The sequence below is a fragment of the Eublepharis macularius genome, chromosome 11, assembly GCF_028583425.1.
Source record: "Eublepharis macularius isolate TG4126 chromosome 11, MPM_Emac_v1.0, whole genome shotgun sequence".
Lineage (NCBI taxonomy): Eukaryota > Metazoa > Chordata > Lepidosauria > Squamata > Eublepharidae > Eublepharis > Eublepharis macularius.
The window spans coordinates 51162202-51181107 of NC_072800.1; the positions used below are offsets into that span (position 1 = coordinate 51162202).

Here is an 18906-nt window from a genome sequence, read left to right on the forward strand (position 1 = left end):
CTTTGGAAGAAAACCATAAGGCTATAGAATATTATGAATGTACTTGTGGGCTGATAAGCAAATAGATGTGCTTTGCATAAATAAAAAACCAGAAAACATTTAAAATGTGACGGAATGATGGGCATCTTTAAAGCTGCCTTTAAACTAAACAGACAGGCGGCCATTCTAAGTAAACATGGGACAGTTCACCTACAAAACTTAGTTCACACCTCTTTAAGATGGACTTGTAATATGATCAGTATAAAAATAAAGGAGCTGTTTCATTAAGGTGCAGCATTAATCTATTGCATGAAGCAGATGGCTGGGAGGGAACAATGAAGGCTGCACAATAGATCCTAGCACAGTATTACTGTGCTTTTACTCTGTCTTTGGCAATTGCTCCCAGTAGCCTTTAGGCTATTAAAATACAAACAATGTTTATCATGCTTGGTTTGTATCTATCTGTCATCTTTAAATAATACAAGCCAAGACTTTTATTGTTCCTTTTTATTTTAGTGTCATTATGAGGCTTTAACATCAGCTGTGCAGTTTGAAGTTGTCATGGTTTTCTTGTGTGAAAGGAAATCTCTTACTGCATTTCCCTGCCTTTGTCATTAATAACAGTGGAAGATGTCTTTTAATTATGCATTAGCATATACTATTTGCATTTGTTTACTATATTGTTTTATTTTCTCAATAATAATTATGCATGCAATACCTTCGTTATGTTACAAGGCCTAAAGAAATTTAATTCATGATATACATATCCCCCAATGGATTTACTTCTCATTACTTATAATTGTTGATATCATCTGGGCCACTATGGAAACAATCCTTAGCAGATCTGATTTAAAGCAAATCCCCATTTTATTCAATAGGGCTTACTCCCAGGAAACTATCTTTAGGATTGTAGGCTTTATGTGCAAATTGACTCTAGAGGCAAAGATAATGAATAATTTCCTATGCCCTAGGCCTAAAAAAATAAATCACTTTCTGTTTTTGAAAACACTATTTTTATATAGTACAGGTTACAATATTGGTTGATTATGGGCTATGTAGGATATTGGAAGGGAACTACATATGTGGTGTATGCAGTGAAAAGAACTTGGCATTTAAACTGAGTGCCCTACTATCATTTCCTGAGGCCATCTGCAGGGGCAACTTGCTTAGCATGAAGGCTCATGTTTATAAATTGTTGGGGACTTGTGAGGGATCATGCGGAGAGGAGGCTGATAAATGATTAAGAAATTCCTTTATTTCTAGTGCAATAGTGTGACATTGTTGTGCTCCAGGCTAGATGAATAGTTCTAGCCCTGTAGCACAGTTGCCTTAACCGCTGCGATTCAAGAATGGGTGAACAGGAAGCTGTTCATCTGACCTAGTGGTAAAAGACAGGAACGGGGAACTTTAATTTCTTCTTAAGTGAGATTTTAGATTATGACTATATGGTATGACCCTAGTTTCACCTCCCACTCCCAGGATGTTAGGGGCTCTGTCCCCTTTCTGGTTTAAGGAGCATTTATGGGAGGAGTGTAATTAGTTTTGAAGGAAGTGCTTTTCCTCAAATTTTAATTAATTCCCTTCCCACTAGAACTCATTTTAGCCTCCAAATGCTCAGAGCCATAGCATCCTGAATTGACAGGAGAGAGGGGATTAGGGTAATGGAAAACACAACTAACAGTACGCATCCTCCAACTCTTAATTTCCCCTTCAAGGATACTGTGAGCTTTTAGGGGCTTGAGCGCTCACCTCACCCTTCCTCCCTCACATTCCCCCCCATTCCCCACTCTCTTTCCCTCTTTTTGACTGATATGCCACTGTCCTCAACACAGAGCATAATGAGCATGGGCCATTTTGGGTTGTATTCTTCTTTCTTAATTTTTTTTTTGCTTATCTTGGGAGTTTCCTGTGTGTATGCAAAAATCCCTACCTCCTCTTTGCCTGATCACATTTCATAGACTTGCCGACAGGCATAGGATTATCAAGTTTGTTATTAGAAGGAGTGTTGATAGTTTTCCTTGCCTCTTTTATAAGGAAAATTATGTAATATCATAAGATACAGATGGCTACAATGGTTTAGGATTAAGGTTAACTAAGGCTTCTGTATAACCAGGATTTTGTGGAGAAGGTGGTTTCACAACCTGCTTAAATGCAAAGCCTTGCTAACCTTAACTTTGGTTAAGGATGGTGCCAATATAATATATCTATGATTTAAAAAGAGAAGAGGAATGCACTTTTGAGACAGAATTGAATGAAATGATAGGAAGAAGTATGCTGTCCTGTCATATACTCTCAGTCTAACCTACCTCACAGGGTTATTGTGAGAGTAAAATGGATAAAAAAGAGTGATGTCAGCTGCTCTGGGTCCTCACTTGGGAGAAAGATGAGATATAAATGAATTAAATAAATAAAATGTATACAATACATGAGTAATTGTGTTTTAAAAATAAGTTTGTAAATAAGCCATTTAAAAAATAAAATAGAGCTCCAATCCAGTTTTCCTACCAGTTGGTGGAGTGTTCTATTTTTGTTTTGTTCTTTTTAAGAATCATGCTGGGAAGTTTGGTCTTGATGTCTTAGTAAGTGGAAATGTTAAAGGTAATGCTGACGCTACTGCATACATAGAGTTCAAGCTGTTCATTATATCACATTTTCCAAACTCATCACATAGGGTAGGAAAAGCAGGAGCAATGCTAGTTGTGTGTCTGTCAAAGCAAAAAAGCCTTTGGCAGTCATAGTAACATTAATTCCACCCCTACCAGTAGCTAAATCACAGTGCTGAAACTACATCTCTGTAATTGCTAATGAATTATGGTTCTTATGAATACCTCTTCTGACAATGCTCAGATGTTTTATTGGAGGTTATATCTATGGGATAAATCTACTGGAAGCCCTGATAAACCTTGTAGCTTTACCTACCTTCCCCTAATGTTATGATTTCAGGCAAAAAAATTGTTCCTAGTAATGTATGATTTTGCATGTTGCATTTTCTGTTGCAAGTTCAGGTGTGGTCTTAGCCATGGAACATATGGGGCAGCTACCATGGGCTCCAGGCTGCCCCCCCCCAGGCCACCCCATCCTTGTCTGCCCAGGGCTCCAGAATTGCTAAGACTCGCTCCCGTGTAAATTGTTGTTGTTGTCATAGCTTTCCATAAGAGATGAGGATTATGATTTTTTCAGTCTGTATTCCCTTCATATTATACTGTGTAATGTGGAACTGATAGGGATTCAGAGTACAGCATCATTTCCAAGGAAAGCTGATTATCAAGAACTACCGTTTCATGGAGTATAATGATGCCATAATGATAGTTTTATATCATCTGTCACTAACCCAAGTGGTCTTAAAATAAGAATTTACAGCAATTGTTGTTTGACAGTGGAAATTACTTTTTCATAATTGAAATGGTTATAGCTGAAAAAGAATGCAAAAGCATGAAAAAGGCCTAAACATGAGAAATATCTAGGAATAGATGGATGAATGGCATTACTCAACATAAAATCAATATTAACTTCCAAGAGATGCTCCAAAACCTTTTTTTCATTTTCGGTACAGTGAAAGTACAGTTGGCGCAATAGGAATTCTGTTTAGATGCCAGTTATCTTGACCTCCGCTTCAAAGTCTTCATATGTCACTATTTGAGCTGAGAATACGGATAACACACCACAGTTGGTTCATCTCCTTCTCCCTAATTTTCTCTATTCCCAAATCTCCTTGGCAGCTTCTAGAGTCCACTCTTGGCCCAGATTCTCTTCCTTAGCACTTCTGGCAGGGAAGAGAGTCCGGAAGTGTGAGAGAACTAGAGCACAGATGCCACAGTCCCTGTGGACTTCATGGATTAATACTTCATTCTGGTTTTTTGCTCCATTGGATTTTTTTTTGCCTACTCTATTTCCTTATCTTTCCTCCCTTAAAATTAGGTAGAGGGAGAAAGGTAACTAGGAGGGGAGGGCTTGGAACACAAGACTGATTAGACTAAAGTGCCCTCTCGTGCCTAGCATTGATGAGACCTGTGGCTGCATGCTACTGGCATTCCCACCCTCTAATTTTCTTTTGCCTGTCCATCATTTTTCAGTATTAGGAGCAGCAGCAGAAGCAAGAGCAGCAAGTCCTGCTGTGTATGGCTGTTTCATGACCCCAACCGTGAAACTTAATACTATCTTTTTCAACTCTTATCAATTTGGGTAGATGGGAGAAGATATCATTGTAGTGTTATTCTCATCTAGTTGTGTACTTGATCCTAGAAGAAGAGACATAAAATAAAACCTTGTTATAAATGCTATGCTGTGTGCTACTGCAAATAAAGGTCACAGGTCTTTCGACCTGTATGATGAGCCTTACTTCTTTTAAGTGCAAGCTGTCATCTGGCTATCGTTCTTCCATACCAGTTCTCTTTAATTCTGTCACAATACATCATAAAGGATAAAAACTGCGAGTGAAAGGTATCCTTCTGGATAGTTACATGCTCATGAGTCACTCTGAGCGATTCCTGAAGAACATTTCAACTCTGCTTTTCTAAAGAAAGAAGTACAAGGCAGCTCATAATACACAATCTGTACATTTTTGTACTCAGTGAGGATTACAAAGTGACACACACAAATACAATGAACAACCCAGCAATCTCTTGCACCTTGAATACATTTGATGGGTGTAGTTAACAGCAGAGAGACAGTGTCGGGGCTCGCTGGGCAGGTCACTGTCAAAAGAAGGCAAGAACAGGAGGAAAGCAAGTCCACTCAGCTAGGGCTGCCCTGCTGCATGCCTGTTCTGGAGGGGGACCTCATGGCTCTGTGTTAAAAAAAAATACAAATCAGTTAAAAATGGTGTCAGCAGACAGGTGTCCCGATGCAGACTCACACTGGCAGCAGGCAAGGGAAAACTCCCAAGTTGTCCGAGCAGGGCAGCACCCAGTTCCAAGGTTCAGGCACTAATTGGGCACGCTCACGGCTTCAAGTCCAAAGGAGGATTCCAGAAACACATCCACAGGAACAGGCCAAGGTCAGGGACAAGAGAATCAGTTCCAAACACAGCAGCAAGGTCAGTAGTAAGCAGACTCGTTGCTTCCACGCAGCCACTCCCTCTTCGGCTGCTTTTAACCCTCACAGTGCTCAGCTGCCTGTGCTACAGCAAGCACCTGCCGGCTGTCTCAGTCCTGCTCCTGTGAGCACTCATCATCACTAATGATGCTGGGCCGGTGCTGTGCTGTTAGCCTGGCACTGCGCCTTCTGGCTTGGAGGGCTCTTTTAGCCCTCCTCTGGCAGCGCTCCCAAGGCTCTGGTGATGAAGGGGAGAGCTGGCCTGCACCTGGCTTTCTGTTGCCAGCCCAGGGCTGGGAAGCTGAGGAACCGATGTGCTGGGACCTGGCTGTGGATCAATATCTGAGCCTTCAGGGCCTGCCTCCTCCTGCAGTGCCTCTGCCACTGGCTGTGGATCTGGGTCAGGTTCACCAGCTGCCTCTTCCTCAGAAGAGACCTCTGAGTCTCTCTGCTCTGCTGGGCCAGGTTGGTCCATGACAACAGGTTTAAAACCCAGGCAAGCTGCCACTTCTAGTTTGGCCCACAGGTATTTCAGAGAAAAGTGCCCCAAATCTATCATGGGTAAAAGTAATCGCAGGACAGTTCCTCAAGGTATGCTCAGGACATAAAATTAAGTTCTGTTTTTATTTTTGCACCACACACACACAGTCAGAATATGTGATTTACTTAGTCAGCATGTAAAAGTGGACTGGTGACGGATTCTAGATAAACCAAAGGAAGTAATGCTGCCCGCAGCATATAATTAACTTGAAATTAATTGCTGCAAAGATTTGCTGACAAATGCTAGTTTAGATTACTTTAAAAGGGAATTAAACAAATCATGGATGATAGGTTTATTGATAGCTATTAATAGTTGTAGTTGCTCTAAGAAGCTTACTATTTAAGGTTCTTCATCTTTGAGCCTTGTCAAAATATGTAGGAAAACAAAAATCCCAAGAGAAAAATGAGAGTTTGGGGGAAATTTGCAGCTCTAACCTCAAGTGAAGAATATGAAGAGTGGTATTGGACAGGTCACAGACTCTATCTGTAAAATGTGAGTAATGAGTGACTTCAATGGTTTTTGTAAAGATTGAAGGATTATTATATTACCCAACATACTGATTCACCATGCTTTATTCCCACCCCCCTTTGCCGTCCTCTGGCCAGCCGCTGACCTGGCCTGGGTTTGGTAACTTGTGATGATATGTGCTGGTATATAATTTTTATGGCTTATTTTTAGAAGTTCCCCCAGGTTTTGTGCAGAGTGGAACAAAAATAAATAAACCCTGTGAAAGGAGTACTATAGTCTCTATCACCACATCTTTTAATTAATTAAATTTAATTTATTGGATTTCTTGCCTGCCCTCCTCACAAGTGAGCTCAGGACAGGTTACAACATAATATAGTGGTACAATAAATTAAAACAACAATACACAATAAAAGATAAAATACATAGTTTCATAATTCCAATACAAAAGTTAAAACCACAATCAAGAATGCAGTATGTGATGGTACACCATAATACGTACCGTACACCGGTATCGTGGAGGTAGGGCAGGCAGATCTCCAGAATGTAAAACAAGCAGACCAAAGGCTGCAGCAGAGAAGCCAACCAGGCAGTTTGCCCACGGCTCAGCCACCAGCGTAAGCCTGGCAGAACATCTCTGTCTTACAGGCCCGGTGGAACTGTTAACAAGTCCCATAGGGCCCTAGTCTCACTGGGGAGAGAGTTCCACCAGGCTGGAGCCAGGGCCGAAAAGGACCTGGCCCTGGTCAAGGCTAAGCGAACGTCCTTGGGGCCAGGGATCACCAGAAGGTGTTTGTTGGCAGAACGAAGTGCCCTCTGGGGAACACATGGCGAGAGGCGGTCCCGTGGGTATGTCAGTCCTATCTGTTAAGGGCTTAAAATGTCATAGTCATTACTTTAAACTTGACCCGGGAGTAAAGTAGCAGTACTGAGTAGCTGCATGTTACTGTTGCTCATCCAGAGCTCTCCTGCCCCCTGCCAGTACCTACCACCTGCTACTCTTGCTGATAATGAAGCTGCCTTATACTCGGAATACTGTCTCCTCTTTCTGCCCCAGTACTTTCCTCAAGAGACAACAGTTTTCCTAGCCATACTGTCTGACTGCAATCACATTGTTATAACACTTTTTATTATGCACCCTAACAGTTTCATCCAAAATTACTTCTTTCAGGCCCCTGATGGGATGAGGAGGTGTATGGGGGGAGAGGGGTGGAATTAATACCATACCCATGGGCACTGTTGTTAAGGACTTTCTGCTGCAAACCGCCCCCTCTTGTGCATGTGCTGCTTTCCCCTGCACAAACTTCCAGATACATGCTTATCCATGAAAGCATGCTTCAGGATTTCAGGGTGGTTAGCAGCTTGGAAGTTAATGGAATCCTGTTCATATTTGGTCAAATCAAGGTGCATACTTAAGCTTGCTATTTCTCCTGTACTTTGCTTGTGCAGCTTCATATCACTGAATACATTCTTCGCAATGCACAAATTGTGATGAATCTTTTTTCCCTTGTGAAAGATCTGCCAGCGAAATGTTTGTATTTGTTTCAAATAATGGTCAAAATACTTTACACATCCTCTTCCACTTTATAGTATACCGTTCTATAGAGACTGTTTGCTCCTTTAGCTTTCTGGTCTCTGCTTAAAAACATAATAGGGGGAAAGTATTCAGTGTTCGAAACATAACCATGCTGTCAGTGTGTGCAAAGAGAGGTATCAGTACCTCATCTAGTACCAAAAACAAGATGGAAGAGGCGAATGATTTCTGCATTACTGTCCTTACTAAGAAATGTAGTTTTTTAATGAAAAGTTGTTTCCATCATTGCCATGTCCAACTGAATTCAATATAAAACCTAGGATGGGTTAGTATCATAGAATTAAAACTGCTGGGTGTTCATATATGAACAACTGCAGAGGACTTGAACAAGTTAGACAAGATACTAATTAGCTAATCTATTCCACTTTAACCCAATTATGGCAATCTGCCCTGAGTGTGAAACAGAATGCCTCTGTAGATGCTCTCCTCACTGGGAAGTTTTAATTGCAGCAGGGAATTGTGGCCAGTCTCTGATTTTGCATTCCTGCCCCCCCCCCAGTGTAAGGAGCAACCCCCAGGATATTAGATCCAGGCATTCTTACTTTGGGGCTGAATTTATCAGCCGTCAGTTTGCAGCTATCAGTTGGCATGTCGGTAGTCCTCTGTGATCTGAGAAAGTCTTTGATGTTCATATTCTTGCCACAGCTACCTCTTAGCTGCCTTTTCAAAGCTAAATGCACCAAGCTTTTTTCAATCTCTACTCATAATATTGGCGATTCATTCTAGCATTGCCACTTTGAGAGTCTTTGAATTCAGTAATCAAATGTGCTTGCAACTGATGTTTTGAAATGCTTTAATAATGTTTTAAAGGTTTTTTAAAAAACATTGTTAGTAATTTAAAGGGGTTTGTCTTACATGTTTTACACTGTGTTTATCAATATGCTAGAAGACATTTTGGGCCTCCTAGAGAGAGAGAATGTTTTATGAATAAGTAACTTAATTCCCTTTCTTCCCTTAGAAGTCATATTTTGCCACTTTTCTTCCCTTACTACTCTCTTGTCTCACGCAAAGACACCTTCTTGCCGTCTCATACCAGGGTTGCAGGTAGAGATGGGCACGAACAGCAATACAAACAAAAAAAAGCCACAAACAGCCCAATCTGCTGTTCACAAACAAGCTGTTCATGAGGCCCCATTCTAAACGAACAAGTGGTCGTTGCAAGCCTTGTTCGTTGTGTTCGTCAGCCGTTCGTCAAGCCAGACAGTCTGGCACCTGCAACCAATTCCCTTGGCAACGTAGGCAGGGATTGTCTGAACTCTGTCTGAACTCCCGCTGTTGTCCTGGAAACCCCAATCTAAGCCCAATTTAGCTTGATAGGCAGGTCTTCCTTCCAAGTGTGGAGCTCCAAATTTGTTACAAGGGAGCAAAGAGAAGGGGGGAGGGGGGGTCTTCCGCAGCCATGGGAACACCCATCTCATCCCTCCAAACCCTGTGAGGCAGTTCTGACTGCCAACCACAGACCTCCTGTTTTGCTCTATGGGACTTCTGGTTATAAAAGGCACCGTGCTCCCAGCTCTGGCTTTCAGTATCAGCAGATAGTGGAGTGGGAGACAGCTGCTGTTGGCATTTTGAGAGACATGGAGAGTGCATTGGAGCTTGAGTTTTTTTGTGTGTGTGGTGGGATAGGGATCTACCCCTTCAGGTTCCAGGGCTGCTGCCAGGCTCTGGGGCCAAGCTATTATTTATTATTGGTACCTTTCTTGCTGCCTGCTCAGGTAGGGTTTCTGGGAGTGGTGTGGTAGGGATCTACCCACCCTCAGGTTCCAGGGCTGCTGCCAGGCTCTGGGGCCAAGCTATTATTTATTATTAGTACCTTTCCTGCTGCCTGCTCAGGTCATGTTTCTGGGAGTGGTGCGGTAGGGATCTTGACCAAACTTGGATGATGGCTGGAGGAGAGCCTGCTGGCCCCCACGAACATCCAACCACAAACATGTTCGTGAACAGGTCATGTTCATAAATGCTCGTGAGTCCCCGTTCGTGGATGGCAACGAACATCGTATTAAGGTTCCCCCCCCCCCCGTTTGTGCCCATCTCTAGTTGCAGGTAGCCTACACCATAGTCTGTCCCTCCTATTAAACCTGTGTTCAAAGCCATGTTCTAGTCTCTGTCTCTTTAAATAAAGTTAACAATATAAATTATCAGTTTATTTGTTGAATGGTTATGTAGACTTTATGGTAACATACCAGCATTCTCTGCAGTGCATTTAAAACCACATCAACTCATGTATTGCATGTAATTCTTGACACTCTCTTACATCTTTTTCATGACAGCCAGCAACTCCCTGCTTCCTTATTTCACTATGTTCTGTTGGAAGTCATGTATCTTCCCCATGGTGAAATACATGAAGTTCAGATGTGGCATTTTAAATGCTACCCTAAAACTTTTCTGAGAAAATGACCTGTAAGAGGAAAAGCATAATAAAAAAAATCCCTTCAGTCTTGAAGTACCTAGCTTGAGAAAGAATTTCCTTACTACCATTAGTTAAATGGTTTCAGTATAACATTCTAGTGGCCTGCTTACAAAATGAGTTATTTATTGCTCCTGTGAGATAAAAATTGGGTTCTTATAATTGTAAATATAATATTTTTTTGCATACATATGCTGTCTGCATAACTATAATTTAGTTTTCTTGGGTATTAAAACATAATTACAGTTAAAGATGACACTTCTGAGAAGGCAAACTGTTTTCCAAGATACGATCTAGTCACTGTCCTGTAATAGTAACCATAAGCTACCAAGTACTTTGAAAATTATTTCTCAAGTAGTTTAACCAATTGAGAAGCCCTTTAGCGAGCTACAGTCACCTGATGTTATTACTGCCCCATATTGCTGAAATGGAGCAATTATCTGTTATTTATTTTCAGTAATTGTGTTTTATTTACAGCATTACTGCACAGAGTTTATAAATTGTGCTTTTTGTGCATTAGGAAGAGGCTGTATGCATTGGCTCTTAATAGTACACAGTATTTGATCTCGTAATCAGAAAACGTTTGTAGCTACAATAATGTGAGCGGGCAACGATATGCAGCATCTGTCTGTCCAGGTATATTCTTATCCTGCATTTTCTCTAAGCTTCCTTGATTCTCCTCTCTTCCACATTATCCTTGCAACAGCCCGGAAAGGGAAGTTAGACTGAGAGTGGCCCAAGTTGCTCAGTGAGCATCATGGTTAAATAAGGATTTGTTATCACAGGTCCTAACCCAGCATTCCAACTTCTACATCATACTGGCCTGGTATATATAGGGTGCCTCTTTGTAGAGATTCTCTATCAACATCTCTATGCTTCTTTTGAAGCATACATTTCCAAATATATAGAATGCTTTAAAACAATTCAGTGAGGAAATAGAAGAGGAAAGCCAAATAACAGGGCTTGATCAGGGATAGTATATGCACTCAAAGGGGCTGGTGCAGATATAATGCTGATTTTGAGTTGACAAATTATGAGCCAGCCTCTAGAATACATGTTGACTCCTCTCATTGGAAAGAGAGCCGGTGTGGTGGTGGACGAGGATTAGTGACCCAGGTCTGAATCCCCACTGTGCTGTGCAAACTTGCTGGGGTGATGCTGGGCCAGTTGTACATCTTTAACCTAACCTACCTCACAGGATTGTTGTGAGGATAAAATGGAGGAGCTGCTTTGAGACCCTATTGAGGATAAAGGCAGAGTATAAAGGAAGAAAATATTCCCCCAGTTTCCTTAATTACCATTAACATCATAGTGACGTATTGTTTAAACACAGTGAAGCCATGTTCGGGCATTCATTTGGGTACAGATCAACTTGTGCAGAAGGGAGCGTTGGGAATCATCTAAAAGCCAAACTAAGAAAAGATACTGGGGAACTAAATAAAGGGATCTGAGCATTTTAAAGTGTTACAGAGCTGCAGGCCTTCCGAGTTTGGATTGAGACTGCAGCATGGGAAGAGAGGGTTAATCCTTTGCCGCTGCAACATTGCCTTTTTCTTAACTTCAGGCTGCCCCCCTCCCCCGCTGCTGTTTCCCCAATCATGGGAAACATAAGCTGCTTCCATATGGAGGTTTTACTCTGTACTCATGCCTAAAATGGAGCAGGTTTTCTTTTGAAACCACCCACATGACATCATCCCCTAGTGTCTGCTTTCCTTGTTTCCCCCATTTACTTCTGTCTTCCCCCCAAAAGTTTTGGTGTACTCTTTGGGGAAATATCTCAGTCGAAGCAAAGCACCTTTGTGCACTGTCTGAATGGGAAAAACGCATTTTTGCTACCCTCCATCACCCCAAAGGGATGGATCCTGCCTGGATGGTGCTTCTCGACAAACTTGTCTAAATTTGTTATTACTACTAACTAGCCTTTCTCCATCTTTTCCCCTCTGGGGTGGGTTAGTAAGTGGGAGTGATGTTTGGTCCTGGCAGAGGGGAGTTTGGGAGAGGTGTTATTTTCACCAGAAAAGAATAGATGTCCTTCATATCTGTTCTCCAGCCAACTTAACCAGCCATAAGTAAAACCTGGATGGAAACTGCTCCAGACTATAGTGTCCTGAAACTAATATAAAAAATGGAACATACAGCTGAATATTACACATTTACATCTCACTTTTCTTCCCAATGGAGATCCAAAGTATCTAACAACGTTCTTCCCTCTCCTCTTTATCCTCACACCAACCCTTTGAGGTAGGTTAGACTGAGAGTATGGAGATCTACAGATTTTTCCTGTCTCCAGTATAGGAACAGTGTCATGCAATAGCCTGAAGTAGATGTATTAAGAGAGTCTGAGCTGGCTATAAGTGGAATGCTCTTTCTCTGCATCAAAAACTGACAATTGGGAATGAGGAGTTTTTATCAGCTCTTGAGAGAGTATTTGCAATCAATGTTCTAGTTAAAGCTCTGAGGTCACTCCCACTCACTGGAGGAGAACATGCTATTCCCTTTTAGAATAGTGATTAGGAAATAATGAAGGTTAAACCTCCTGAGGTCTTATTATGCAGTCAATTTCACACATGCATGTAGAGTTCAGAGAAAACTGGGAATGAGCAAATGATGCAGAAATTGGACTCATGGAGTTCCATGGCTCAAACATATGGCTCTTTCCATACAAAGCATGATTGACTTTTCAGTTCTTTAAACTAGGAAACTCCACTTTGAAGTCAGTCAGAATGAAGAAGCTGTCAGGATAAGATGTGCTAAATTAATTATTAAAATAATCTAGCATTGTTGATTTACCAGGCAAAATCTGAAGAGATATAATCAAAATATTTATTAACATATTCATAACACATACTGCAAATTAGAATCTGCAGTACTTGTAATGGCATTTGGTTTTGTTTTGATCATGAAGAAATTGTATTGGTCATATCAAAGTACATGTTTCAGTGATAACTCTGTTATAGGACACATGACAAATCCTTAATCTTAGGACTGTTTTTTTCCCTGTTGGTGAGTTATCTTTCATTGTTAAAAGACCATCTTTCATATTTTCTTCTTTCTAGGATATTCCTTATTTGTAAATATTCTGATACAGTTGTCTAGTCTTTATCACTATAGGCCACTAAAATTACTTATGGTAAATAAATTCAGTGTATGGCAATATTGTGAAAGGCGTGACATTCAACAAAGCTGTCTATGGTTCCTCCTATCAGAAGGAAAACTATGTCGTAGTTTCACCTTGAAAACTACCAACGTTATATTCAAATAAATTTTACACCTTTGCTTGATGTTAACTCTACTGATTGGGAATCAAATTTTAATCTGTGTCTAATGGTTTACTTGATTACAGTGGCAACACTTGGTGTTGAAAAAGAGTTTGAAAGAGTATTGAAATCCTTCCACATATTTTTTTGCTCCAAAACTAGTCCAGCAAGGGAGATCTGCAGAAGTGGATTCTGCTTTTAAAATTGACATCCATACATGCTGCAGGGTGCACAACCTGAATATCTTCTTGTAGGAGACCTAGGCATTCATGAATGCATGCATGATCCCCTCAGCAAGTCGCTGAATTGGGTGATAATCTCCTGAAGACTGAATCAGAGGCAGAACACTTGCGCATCTCCTTCCATGTGTATAGCTTTACATGCTGTTTCATGTTTTTTAAAAAAAATCAAAGTCATGCTATGTTCTGTGGTTCTTAACTATATAATCAAAAAGAAAGTGGGTGACTACAGGGATGACTGGGGAAGGCAATGGCAAACCACCTCATAACAAAAGTCTGCCAAGAAAACATCGTGATGTGATGTCCCCCCATGGGTCAGTAATGACTTGGTGCTTGCACAGGGGGACTACCTTTGCCTTTTTTAAAAGTACCACTGTTCTCACTTAAAGCTATAAAATGCTGAATGATATTTTATACTCAACACCATTTTAAAAAACAACTTCACTCGGGGCTGTCACCCTTGAGGTGGGACATCTGGCAAGGCCCATTACCTCCTTGCCTGGTTTCCCTTCCCCCAACTGTAATGATCTGCCAAGACACTTTTCAGAAGTCTCCACAAGGGTTGTAAAGCTTTATTGAAAGAGTCTAGTATCATGATCTTACGCTGGATATCTTACGATGGACATTGTCAGGAATAAAGCACCACAAAAGCATAGATACATATATCATTCCCAGGCTAGTATTCCCCATTCCTTTTCTGCTAGGAACTATCTGCACAAGGGAGGATAAAGCCTCCAAGGTCACATAGACTCTTTTCTCAGCACTAGGAACCATCTCGTGAAAACAGTCAGTTCATGGGAGAAGCTGCAAGACATAATCATAACACTGGCGTTTCCATTCCACCTTCCCTGCATGGGTACTGCAGACGCTAGCATCCTGACACCACCTGCTGACTTGCAAGCCCTTCTACAAGCTTCGCATCCAGCCATACACACCACTCAGAACTGTTGGGGAAAGGGTGTAGGGAGGGCAGGAGAAGGATACGTGGTCAAGCGGTAGGGGATGGGCATGTGGGTAGGTGAAAGAGTGCAAGCAGGGCGGTATGGCAGTGCAGAGGAGGGCCCTGGGCACTCACTCTCTGTCTACCCCCACTTGACAGCAACCAGTAAGAGCATTTTATTTGCCCCATTCAAAGAGTACTAACTTTTTTTGTAACTTTCTTTGCAGAAACTCTCCTCGATGACTTCCTTCTCACATACACAGTCTTCATGACAACAGACGACTTGTGTCAGGCACTGCTAAGGCAATATCCTTCAAGTGAAGAACAAGGGAAGAAATCACTGTCTCCATTTCCTGCCTCCTCTTCCTCTTTCGCCTCTGAGTGTTGGTGGTCAAAGTTAGTTTTGGGGCTCTCTGCTTCACTAACATTCTGGTTGGCAGAACTGCCATTTTCCCAGACTTGACTTTGCAGGAGCTCTTCCAGTTCAGCTGCACTCCATGGTTCAATTGCATGAAAGGATTCTGGATCTTAATTTGCTCTAGAAGATGCTTCTGATTTGCAGTTGAATATGGCTGATACACAGCCAACGTTAGCTTGGTATTAAAATATTGCCATAATACTCCGCTGTACGATTTTCAGGGATTCTCAGGAAAACAGTAGTAAAAAAAAAGAGAGTAGGGGAGAGTATGAAGTGATAAAAATGCAGGTGTATTGTGCCATTTAAATCCAGTATCTTCTTCATGCAATGCACAGAAATATGGGATAGCTAGCTACTATTTTATTTTTCCAGAAGGGGGACAAAACAATTTAAAAATTGAAAGATGCATTGCAAGTATATTATCAAGTAGTTTACTAATGATCTAAGTGGTACTTAGAGAGCCAGTGTTGTGTGTTAGACATGTTTGCTAACTCTCAGCTGAACTTGCCTCACAGAGTTGTTGTGAGGATAAAGAGGTATTATGACCCCCTGAGTAGAAGTACATGTGGGGATCGGACTTGATGTTTAAAAGCAGGTACAAATGTATCCCCATGGGTATGTTCTGTATTAGACTTTATGCTGCATAGCACAAAGAGTGTCACTGTTTTGTTTGTTAGATTTCTTAATACTAAGTAAACATTAACTATGAATGACAGAGGACAGAATGTCCAAATGAATCTCCCCTGTTTTGACATTTCATGCCTTGTATTTATATTCCTGTATTTATGTTCCTTAACATATACTATACTTATTGTGCTAAAAGCCACCAAGGCAAAGAAGAGATTCTAGATGTTTCCTGCAGAAAACGTAAAGTTTTACATCTGGTGTCTCAGTGGACTTCGCTCTACAAAGACTGGTTACATGAAGATGAGAATTTAAAGCAGTTTCTAAAGGTATGTCCAGACAGGGGCATTTCTATGCTGTATGGTGGTTTTATTTACATATGCTGTAAGTTGAAAAACAAAATGTTAGCCAAAGTTTGAATAGAATTTCCCCAAATGCATGTCTTGAATTTCTACAGTTTATGCACGGGAAGTGACAGTTATTAAATGAAAATAAAATTTATTAGAGGCACACAGAGCCTAAGTCAAACATGAACAAAACTTGGTTGCCCCTCATAAAATATTTAGTGTTCATGAAGATAGTTTCAGGCTCTGTTGGTCTGCAGTAGAACAGCAGATCTCTGAGGTGCCACTGGACTCAAATCCTTTTATAAAATATTCTAAATAAATAAACGAATTCAGCTGCTCTCATTATTGCATCCCTTCTACAAAATATAAAGGTCTCATCAGCCCATTTTAGAGGGTGTTGTGATCATAACAGAGGCCAACCAGCTTATAATTTGATGTAGCAAACTGGGGTCCTGACTGAATTGTGGGAAGGTGAGGAACAGTATGGAAATGTCGCTTCAAAATTTTACCCTACGTAATGAGCTCTTAGGGCTTGAACATGCTGATCTTTCCTTCCTACCTCACTCTCCACTTTTGTTTGTTTATCTGCTACTCTTCTCACCTCAATGTTTAATTCTTTCAGGACGGTATTTAGCCCACACCAGACGAGTTTTTTAAAAGTTTTTTTTTCTTTTAGTTGTTTTTTTTTTTTTGCATATCTGAGGAATTTTTCAGGTAGAGACTATCTTGTTTCTGTGTGGCCTGGTTTTGTGACTTGTTTTAATAGCGACCAGCCACTTTACTGTTGGATATATTGATACCTATTTTAAAAGATGCTTAGATTTGAAATTGATTACTACATTTGAATCCTTCAGAATCGGTTAGAATTGTTAACTTAAAGCTATAATATTAAGGATAGTTTCCTGGGAGTAAGCCCCATTGAACAAAATATGACTTAATTATAAGTAGTCCGATTTAGGATTGTGTGCTCTAATAGTCTGAATTAGTAGTACTGCTGTTAAGTCTTTGGTTCTTGAGTAGTGGAAACATGATAAATTTTGCATAGCCATGCTGAAGAAACATATGCTTGCAAGCTTGTGGCAGGCTTTAAGTAATGTTCTGAAATACCACTTGAAATTTTTTATAAAGGTTAATGAGTGTTGATGCTTTTAACACCATTTCTTAGGGATGGTACGATTGCCTCCGAAGACATCAGTGATTGACAGGCTGCGTTTCAGCAGAAATTATGCATTGTGAAATTTCAGCTTGATGTATTCCTGAAGTTTTATTTTAACAACTTATAAAATGATTTCCTAAAAGAGAGCGGTATCAGTTTGGTTGGTTCATATTTTTTTTTCCTCTCTCTCTCTCTCTCTCTCTCCCTCTCTCTCTCCCTCCCTCTCTCTCTCTCTCTCTCTCTCTCTCTTGTCTTTAAAAAGACAATATACAGGAACGTATTGGATGATGTATATGAGTATCCTGTACTTGAGAAGGATCTGAAAGAATTTCAAAAATTACTTGGAATGCACCGTCGTCAGTAAGTTTTTTTTCTTTAAAAGAAAATGTCTTTTGGGAAGTTATGACTGGTTTAGAGTTGACAGTTTTTCCTTGAGTCATGTAATAATGCCAATTGCAGTATATGTATCATTTCACACATTTAGTATTTCTTCAAGTAATTTTTGCTTTTGTACAAATATAAAATATTAATTTGACAATGGCATATTTAATATACAGAATGTGGACAGAGGGAAATTATGACACTATCAAACTCTAATTTAGCTTTCCGCACTGTAACGAAAGATTTGTAGCTAGCTGTTGCATTAACAAGTAATTAATATTTGAAGGAAGTTAATCTGAAAATTTAAACAATAAGACTACAAATTCTTACTAGGCCTATTGCTTTTGCCCCATTTCTTTATACTTCTCAAAACACAGCTCAATTAATGCAATTTCTCAATTTTAGCTTCATATTCTGTTATCTCTTTAGTATTCTGTTAGCTAGTTGTTCCTAAACTTTTGCATTCTGTAAGCATTCCTTCTTTTCTCTATGTATCTTTTCTTCTATTCCCTTACTTTTAGTTACATCATTGGCCTAATCTGTTATAAAGGCTTAAATCTGCCAACACTCTGCATGTATTTTTGTACCAGAAAATAAAATGAATATGGCTCTTTTGGACCCAATCCTGGCCATTCAGGGCCGAAATTGGGCCCAAAATGGCAAAAAGGGGCTGAAAATGGCTGAAAAGGGGCCCAAAATGGTCAGGATCGGGCCGCTGCTGAGTGGGAGAGTGATCCACCACCCGTCAGAGGCCTGATCTGGGCCATTTCAGCCCCAATCCAGGCTGAAACGGGCCAAAATGGCTGAGAGTCAGGTGGGCGGGGCTACCTGACGTGACCTCTTTGGAGAACTGCCGGAACTGTGTTCCTGTGTGTTCCCCCTCGAAATAAGCCCTGCTTGTGCTCCCAGGATATTAAAGCATCTTATGTACTAATAGCCAAGTGGCTTGATCTGCAGATACTTGAACCCATGGATAAGGGCCAGTTGGGAACAAAGTACATGTTTTCGCAACCTTGGGAGATCCTCCAGGGTTGCAGAAAAATCTGAAACCAGAAATTCAAAAAATTGGGGTGTGTGTGTGTGTGTGAGTGTGAGTGTGAAATCCTCTCAAAACAGTTACATGTCAAAACAGTCCACTATGTCACTGGATGGTCCCTGTTAAATGCAGTACGCGGTCTCCATTACCAGAGTAACAGAGGTAAGGTACTGGGCTGCCCAAGCACTACCCAGAAGCCAAAAAATGGGAGAAACAGAGGGAAACGTGCAGCAAGGTAGGAAAAACAGAGCTGGCAATTGTGGAGGTAGGGAGGTTGGAAGCCCGATGTGACTCCCTATAGTCCCCCCATGATTCTCATGCTTCCCTCTGTATAATATGTTCTTGGTAAACTTTAAATTCTTATGTTGGTATTTAGTCTGCCTATTGAAAAGAACTGTTTGCCAGTATGTATAAAGTAGGGTTGCCAAAGTTAGCTTGAGAAATTCTTGGAGATTGGTGGTACAGCCTGGAGAGGGACCTCAGTGGAG

The 18906-nt window shown here is 40.8% G+C and overlaps 1 protein-coding gene across 1 annotated transcript in view; it reads left to right on the plus strand.

The window, feature by feature from the left end:
- RAPGEF5 (Rap guanine nucleotide exchange factor 5) overlaps positions 1–18906 on the plus strand; it is a 64035-nt gene that overhangs the window by 10824 nt on the left and 34305 nt on the right. Inside the window, exons 2-4 of the mRNA XM_054991781.1 lie at positions 14684–14762; positions 15683–15827; positions 17264–17361. Of these exons, the coding sequence (XP_054847756.1) occupies positions 14684–14762; positions 15683–15827; positions 17264–17361 (322 nt within the window). The remainder of the gene's footprint in view (positions 1–14683; positions 14763–15682; positions 15828–17263; positions 17362–18906) is intronic.